Genomic DNA, 8,168 nt, shown 5'->3' on the forward strand with positions numbered 1-8,168 from the left:
TTCTTCAACCCCGACAAAACATAGCAAACCGGGGGTGCGTTGAACACCTTGTTGTGTGCGCAGTGCCTTTATATTACCATAAGGTTAAAGACACGTCTCTGCTGATTGGCTACCACCTGGGACACAGCCAATAAAACGAGAGAAAGCAATAACTCAAAGCTGTTTCACACCGTTCAGAGGAAACATGTCCTTCAACACAGAAACCATAGCAACACGGTTACACCATTTCGAGACTGACGTGTAGAGCTGTATAAAGAACTAGAGACCCATACTTCAGTAAAAGTACAAGTACTCTATCAAAAAAGTGACTTGAGTAGAAGTTGAAGTGCTCTTTAAGCACCCCACTTAATTGTAAGTACTAAAGTATTCAAAATTTTTTGTACTTAAGTATTGCAAGTATTTTATTTTAAAATGTACTACTCAAATACTAAAAGTAAAAGTACAATTATTGTGTTATGTAGTTATTAAAGAAAGCAGTCAAATTTTGAATATCATATTGTTGGAGTTCAACTTTTTCCTTGGTATTAAGATGAGGGCATTACAGGCAGTCACGAGCTGTAAATTACTGGATATGAAGGAAGTTTCTGAAATAAACCCAAAAGGTACATTAATGTCACAGCTGTTATAACTGCTATTATCTGATATATATATATATATATATATATATATATATATATATATATATATATATATATACATATATATGGGTTATTAATCACTTATTAACAAATACTGAAATAAAATGTGTGATGTAGTAGAAAGTTAGCCAGCTAGCAAAATCCAGATAATCTAGCAGCTGCCCATCACAGGATCAAACTGTTAACATTCAGGACTCACTGCAGACTCAAACTACTCAGGAATATCTTCATCTGCTGCAACAATAGCTAAATAGAAAGAGGACAAACTCACATCGTCTGTATGTATCGGAGTAACAGTACTAAACTCATCGAAAAAATACGTACTCAAGTAAAAGTGGAAGTTGGAGAAAAAAATAAGTACAGATACAGCCTTTTAGTACTTCAGTAGAGTAGTGAAGTAGTTCTACTTCGTTGCTATACAGCTCTGCTGACGTGCTCCAGTGTTTCCCTGTCTGTCTGTGGTGAGTTCACATGTCTGTGAAAACAGCAGGACATTTGCCTACTATGTGTTAAAGTTATAGTTGAACAGGTGAAGATCTCATTGTCTGTAGCCTGCCGGTTACTAACGGGCTCGGTAGCGATCGTCACGGTAACGTGCTGCTGGTCCGGTGTTTGGAGCCGAGCTGGGACAGAGAAGATTCGACTGACATAGATCAGTGATGGAGTGTCTTCCAAACAATGATGTCCCTGAAGGTATCTGGGAGGAAATGTAGCCCCGGTGGGTTGTTATGGAGACCGACTGTGTTGGACTGACCGGTCATACAGTAACTTGGGAGGCAGTAGCCTCGTGTGTTCGGATTAATTTGGCCATGCAGTTACTGTAAACCTCTACTTGATCCTGGCTGTTCTGGGAGGAGGAAATAACGTAGAGACCCAGTAGGACCCAGTACACACAGACCCAGTACACAGACCCAGTACACACAGACCCAGTACACAGAGACCCAGCACACACAGACCCAGTACACAGACCCAGTACACACAGACCCAGTACACAGAGACCCAGCACACACAGACCCAGTACACAGACCCAGCACACACAGACCCAGTACACACAGACCCAGCACACACAGAGACCCAGCACACACAGACCCAGTTTCATGATGTGATAAAAGGATTTTGGGTTAGTGAAAAAAGAGGACCACTCTGTGGTTTAACAGTTTATTTAAAATATTCTTTGGTTACATGAAACGCAAGAAGAAATGTGATCATCAAAAACAGATTTTATATAATATAACCATCAGATAATCACCAGAACTTGACACTTTAGAGGAAGAAAAAATAACACCTCAGAAAATAACAAATGGTAATCATTCATGTTCCAGGATTACATCCTCAGTTTAATATCTGCTGTCACATCTCTCCCCCTGAGGTTTGTTTCCTACATTTCCCAGAATGCCATTCAATAATCCCAGAGGACACACAGTATGTCAACGTCACACCACTGCAAACAAAGTGAGTAAATTAATAAAACACATCCTTAACTTAAGTCAAAGTATTAATCCCACACTGTTAAAATGTAAAGTAAAAGATCTAGATTAAAACTTTCTTTTTTCTTTAAATATTACGACTTTTTTACTTGAAATATTAAGATTTTTTTACATGAAATGTTACAACTTTTTTCCCAAAATGTTATGACTTTTTTACATGACATGTTATGACTTTTTCCTTTAAATATTACGATTTTTTTCCCAAAATATAATGTTTTTTTTTACTTGAAATATTTACTTTGAGATATAAATTCCTACATTTCCCAGAATGCCATTCAATAATCCCAGAGGACACACAGTATGTCAACGTCACACCACTGCAAACAAAGAGAGTAAATGAATAAAACACATCCTTAACTTAAGTAAAAGTATTAATCCCACACTGTTAAAATGTAAAGTAAAAGATCTAGATTATAACTTTCTTCCTGAAATATTGATTTTGACACACAGTTAAAATGTACTTAGTTACATTCTGCTGGTTTTTACTTGGAACAGATGAAGTTAAGCTGGTTGTCATCATCGATCAGTTTGACCCAAGTTCCATTTCGGGCCATGGCTCCAGACATGTTGCAGTCGTTCCCAGACTGGGGGAGGGCCCAGTTCTTGTAGTGGACCGTCTCGTCACTGACCCAGAACCAGAAGTCCAGAGTGCAGGTGTAGCGCAGTCCCAGCCACACGTGGGGAGTGGAGGCCATCTTGGCTCTCTCCTGGACCCAGCGCTGATCGTCCAGGTTGGTGATGGAGACAAGGTCGCCATGGTGATGTCTGCAGTAGTATAACGCATCCTCCCAGATCATGTTCTCCTTGATCAGGATCACTGAATCTGTCAGGGGAGAAGAGGAGTCAATTAGTGGCAGAGACCAGAGACCCACTCCACCCGTGGAGACAAACACAGGACAGTTTAAATAACAGCTGTAACATTAGATTAAATATTTTGTAATGAAGCAATATTACACCAGAGGGTTTGATTTAAGGTCATTATTATATTCTGCAGTTGAAAGTAAAATCTCAGCAGACTGTTGTTCTATTTTTAGTGCTGCCTTTTATATTCAATTCAACATCCAATTTGTTCAACAGAAGACATTTGGAAATGATTTCTTTTCATTTGTTTTAAATCTAACAAGCAGTTTGTTGTATTTTAGCAGAACTGAGAACACTTTATCTGTTTATTTATCGTGAGTTATATCATTATCAAGGTACTCAACAACGATGAACCTCATATATATGGCCATTGCATTTAATTATATTTATATTTATATTTATATTTCTACTTAAATCTTAAATCTTGGACTATACTGATATTGCACCATTCCTTCCCTCTCTTCAATTGCTACTGTATATTTTTTGTAAAATTGTAAGTTATACCGTATACTTAACAGTACTTTTTTATATTTCTTACTGTTATTTCTGTTTTTCATTCTTTAAGTGGTTAAGTGAGTGTTCCCGACCAAAGATTAGCCAGAGTCAAATTCCTCCTTTTGTCTACGCAAAACCTGGCCATTGAAGCTGATTCTGATTCTGACTGATACCATGCGGCCATAATTCTTCTAATAAACTAATAAATAAAGTAAATTATGAAGGTAAATATGGTGCAAAACGTGAGAGCTTGTAGAATACAATGTGAGAACTTGCAGAACAAAAAAATTTAACTTGTATGTTAAAATTTGCACTTGTAAAATAAAAATTTGCACTTGTAAAATAAAAATTTGCACTTGTAAAATAAAAATTTGCACTTGTAAAATAAAAATGTGCACTTGTAAAATAAAAATTTGCCTGTAAAATAAAAATTTGCACTTGTAAAATTATTCACATTTGAAGTCACAAAAGAAAAAAAACATGAGAGCTTGTAAAAAAATCTGAACTTGTAAATTGAAATTTGCACTTGTAGAAAAATATTCACAAATGTGTAGATTGATATTTGCATGAACACAATGACAGCTGCAAACTTGTAATGCAACATTTACTCATGTACTTTTTTTTTACTCAGGTTGATTTTCCATCACAACCACAACTCAGTGATTACAACCTCTCGAATCTGTCACTGTATGCGCTCTCGGCATCACAAAGAGGCAAATCTGCCTCGACTTTTGCAACACTTGTTGCGATACATTTGGTGCAAAACTAATTAGTACCTGTGGACTTGGGCTGTGGAGCTCTGATCCAACAGAACGGGGAAAGCAGGGTTTCTATCGCCAGATGAGGGACAACTCTGTCCGGCTTATTTAGCTATGTCGCATGGAAGCCTGGTTGAATAGCAAGCTAGCGTTAGCTAACTAACCAACCAGCCTGATTCTAAATAAATACCTTTTAATTATCTTAACACTTTTTAACAGTCAAACTGAAACACTGGCGGTGAGCTCCAGGTCCTGCAGCCGCAGACGGACCGTCACCAGCGGGTATCGGCCAGCGGAGCAACATCGCTATTATTGCCAGAAAGCTTCGCTGCCGACCTCGACCTGCAGTCGGAGCTCCAGCGGGACACGGAGAGCCCCGCACCCGGTAGCATCGGCACATCCCCCGGCCATGACCACAGCTTGCTTTGCTGATGTTGTGCCTCACTGCCAATCATTGCACCGGCAGGCAGCAACAATAGCTTCTGCAGAATTACATCCACCTCGCGGGCAGCAGCAATTATTTTTGCCGAATAATGCGTCATCTCTTAACCCTCGTTGCTGCCGAGATTTGCACCCAGGTAGCAAGGAAATGATAGTCTGATAAAACATTGATGTCTCTAAACGTTGTAAAATTATAATCATCATTGATGAACATGACAAAGGAATGTATATAGCCTACATTTTAATTAAACAGTAGCTACTTTGCCTTATAAAATCATTATTTCCCCTTATGGATGGAAGTCTTGGCAGGGATGCAGAACTTGGCACGTGTTACCCGCTGATGACGGTCCGTCTGCGGCTGCAGGACCTGGAGCTCACCGCCAGTGTTTCAGTTTGACTGTTAAAGTGTTTAGATAACTAAAAGGTATTTATTTAGAAGCTGGTTAGTTAGCTAACGCAGCTTGCTATTCCACCAACACTAGCGGTGAGCTGCTACCGGGTGCCGGGGCTCTCCGTGTCCCGCTGGAGCTCCGACTGCAGGTCGAGGTTGGCGCGCGAAGCTTTCTGGCCATAATAGCGATGTTGCTCCGCTGGGCCGATACCCGCTGGTGCCGCTCCGTCTGCAGGACCTGGAGCTCACCGCCAGTGTTTCAGTTTGACTGTTAAAAAGTGTTAAGATAATTAAAAGGTATTTATTTAGAATCAGGCTGGTTGGTTAGTTAGCTAAGACTAGCTTGCTATTCAACCAGGCTTCCGCACATAGCTAAATAAGCCGGACAGAGTTGTCCCTCATCTGGCGATAGAAACCCTGCTTTCCCCGTTCTGTTGGATCAGAGCTCCACAGCCTAAGTCCACAGGTACAAATTAGTTTTGCACCAAATGTATCGCAACAAGTGTTGCAAAAGTCGAGGCCGAATTTGCCTCTTTGTGATGCGAGGGCGCATACAGTGACAAATTCGAGAGGTTGTAATCACTGAGTTGTGGTTGTGATGGAAAATCAACCTGAGTAAAAAAAAAGTACATGAGTAAATGTTGCATTACAAGTTTGCAGCTGTCATTGTGTTCATGCAAATATCAATCTACATTTGTGAATATTTTTTCTACAAGTGCAAATTTCAATTTACAAGTTCAGATTTTTTACCGCTCTCATGTTTTTTTCTTTTGTGACTTCAAATGTGAATAATTTTTACAAGTGCAAATTTTTATTTTACAAGTGCAAATTTTTATTTTACAAGTGCACATTTTTATTTTACAAGTGCAAATTTTTATTTTACAAGTGCAAATTTTTATTTTACAAGTGCAAATTTTTATTTTACAAGTGCAAATTTTAACATACAAGTTAAATTTTTTTGTTCTGCAAGTTCTCACATTGTATTCTACAAGCTCTCACGTTTTGCACCATATTTACCTTCATAGTAAATCCTTAAACAGATGTAGATGTACGGTACCGATAGATAGACCTTCTGATAAACTCACCGTTGTAGCAGAAGAAGGGTTTGGTTTTATTACAGACATCGGAGCTCCAATTTCCATTTAACGTAGTCATAGCACATGTCTCGTTAGGTTGACCTTTATCCCAGGATCTGAAAGAGAAACTGCTCCCATCTGACCAACTCCAGGCAGAGTCTCTGAACAGGCCGATCCAGAAAGGGCAGGGTTTTGCATTATTCGGGCACAGGTTTGCATAATTTGGGTGCTGTCCCTTGAAGTTGTCTAGCTGTTTGACTCCACTGATCAGGTCAGTGTAATTTTTTCTGCAGTAGCTCTGAGCGTCTGTCCAGTTCATCTCAGAGTCACTGATATGAAATGTTTTGCCAGATTTCTTGTGTTCTGTAGAACACACAGACAAACCTTTTAGTTTTCATTTAATTTCATAAAATCCTACATTATTCTTATTTCAAAACAAAAATGAGAATTTTCCTCCCCTTAAAAACTCCCCCAGAAGTGGTTTGTTCTAGCATCATTCTGACCTATATTTATGTTTCTAGTGGCGGCGCCCTCTAGTGGTCGTAGTAGTTCTGACGGGAGCAAAGCAGGGAGAGTAGGGAAGAAGAAGAGCGCCAAATGTCCTGGTAAGGACGCGGGGGGCCAAACAAACAAGACTTTCACCCAGGAGACCAGGGTTCATTCCCATTTGAAAAGAAAAAAGAGTTTATTTTAACTTTAGGGAACAAACGGAGCTACGTCACGTTCTGCATCACGTAGTAACCTTCAGGAAGTGATGTCACGTCTTCACAACGTTACTGACGTGTTTAAAACTCGTTACCTTCTCTGGTTTAGATATGAGGACGAAAAACTCTCCTGTGGGTCAGATTAGAGGGGGGGGGGACAAAAATCAGAATTACTACGGCCACTAGAGGGCGCCACCACTACAAACATAAATATAGGTCAGAATGATGCTGGAACAAACCACTTCTGGGGGAGTTTTTTTTAGGGGAGAACAGACTCTATGTCCCACATGTTCTCACCGTCATAGCAGATACATTTATAGGTTACAGAACAATGGTCGTCATCCCATGTGCCATCATTCATCCTCACACAGATCTGATGATCGTCTACATTATTTGGCTGTCCTTGATACCATTTACTCTCACTCTCGCTCTTGTTGAACACCACCTCTGGCTGAGACCAGCGCCACACGATCTTTGTTGTGTTTTCATGCAGCCCAATCCAGGCTCCTGCTTGATACTTTGAATGGTTTTGGAGTCTCTCCATGTCTGTCTGGTTAGCCACTGTGGCCAGGTCAGTGTGGTTCTTTCTGCAATACTCCTGGGCTTCTTTCCAGGTCTTCTTCTCTCCAATGAAGTGGTAGTCATACAGGTGACCCCCAATGGAGGAACACTGACCTGATAACAGAGAAGAAACTGCAGTGATGGAGCTGAGAGCTATACAAGCATCTATCCATGAAAAGGTAACTTTGTTTTGTTTTTAAACCTGGACTCTATATCCCATGTTTTTGTTATAAAATAGCCCCAAAATCACCATCACCATAACCAAACCCACCAGACTTAATTTGTTAACATGCTAGCATATGCTAACATGGTAGCATATGCTCTATGCTATCAAAACTTTGGTCCTGTAACAGAAACAAAATAAAAAACATCCTTTTTTTACACATAAAACATCCACCAAATTGCATTCAGTAAACTCACCAGACTCCATGTAAATAATAAATACTTTCAGCATCATAAAACACACTTTATTAAAAGTGGACAGAAAAAAAAATTAAACAAATAAAACCGTCTTGGTTCTGTCTTTCCTGTTCCAACAATCACCACTCTGGTTTGGTTGAAATAAACCTTTAATTCACCCATTTACATGGCGGAATATGCTGGCTCTATACTGCGCTAAAGTCCTGATTATTTACATGGAGTCTGGTGGAATATGCTGACTCTATACCGCAGCTAAAAAGTCCTGATTATTTACATGGGTCTGGTGGAAATAGCAACTTTGGCTCTGTACGCTAAAAGTCCTGATTATTTACATGG

General features: G+C 39.6%; 1 protein-coding gene across 1 annotated transcript in view; it reads right to left on the reverse strand.

Annotated features, from left to right (window-relative positions):
• Positions 1 to 2,508: 2,508 nt before the first annotated feature.
• The window catches only part of LOC120565591 (macrophage mannose receptor 1-like), a 25,236-nt gene continuing 19,576 nt past the window's right edge, over positions 2,509 to 8,168 (reverse strand). The window contains exons 3-5 of the mRNA XM_039811494.1: positions 7,149 to 7,526; positions 6,157 to 6,510; positions 2,509 to 2,948 (exon numbers count right to left, since the gene is read on the reverse strand). Coding sequence (XP_039667428.1) covers positions 2,608 to 2,948; positions 6,157 to 6,510; positions 7,149 to 7,526 — 1,073 coding nt within the window. The 3' untranslated portion in view covers positions 2,509 to 2,607. The remainder of the gene's footprint in view (positions 2,949 to 6,156; positions 6,511 to 7,148; positions 7,527 to 8,168) is intronic.

Source organism: Perca fluviatilis, chromosome 9 (genome assembly GCF_010015445.1).
Source record: "Perca fluviatilis chromosome 9, GENO_Pfluv_1.0, whole genome shotgun sequence".
NCBI classification, from domain to species: domain Eukaryota; kingdom Metazoa; phylum Chordata; class Actinopteri; order Perciformes; family Percidae; genus Perca; species Perca fluviatilis.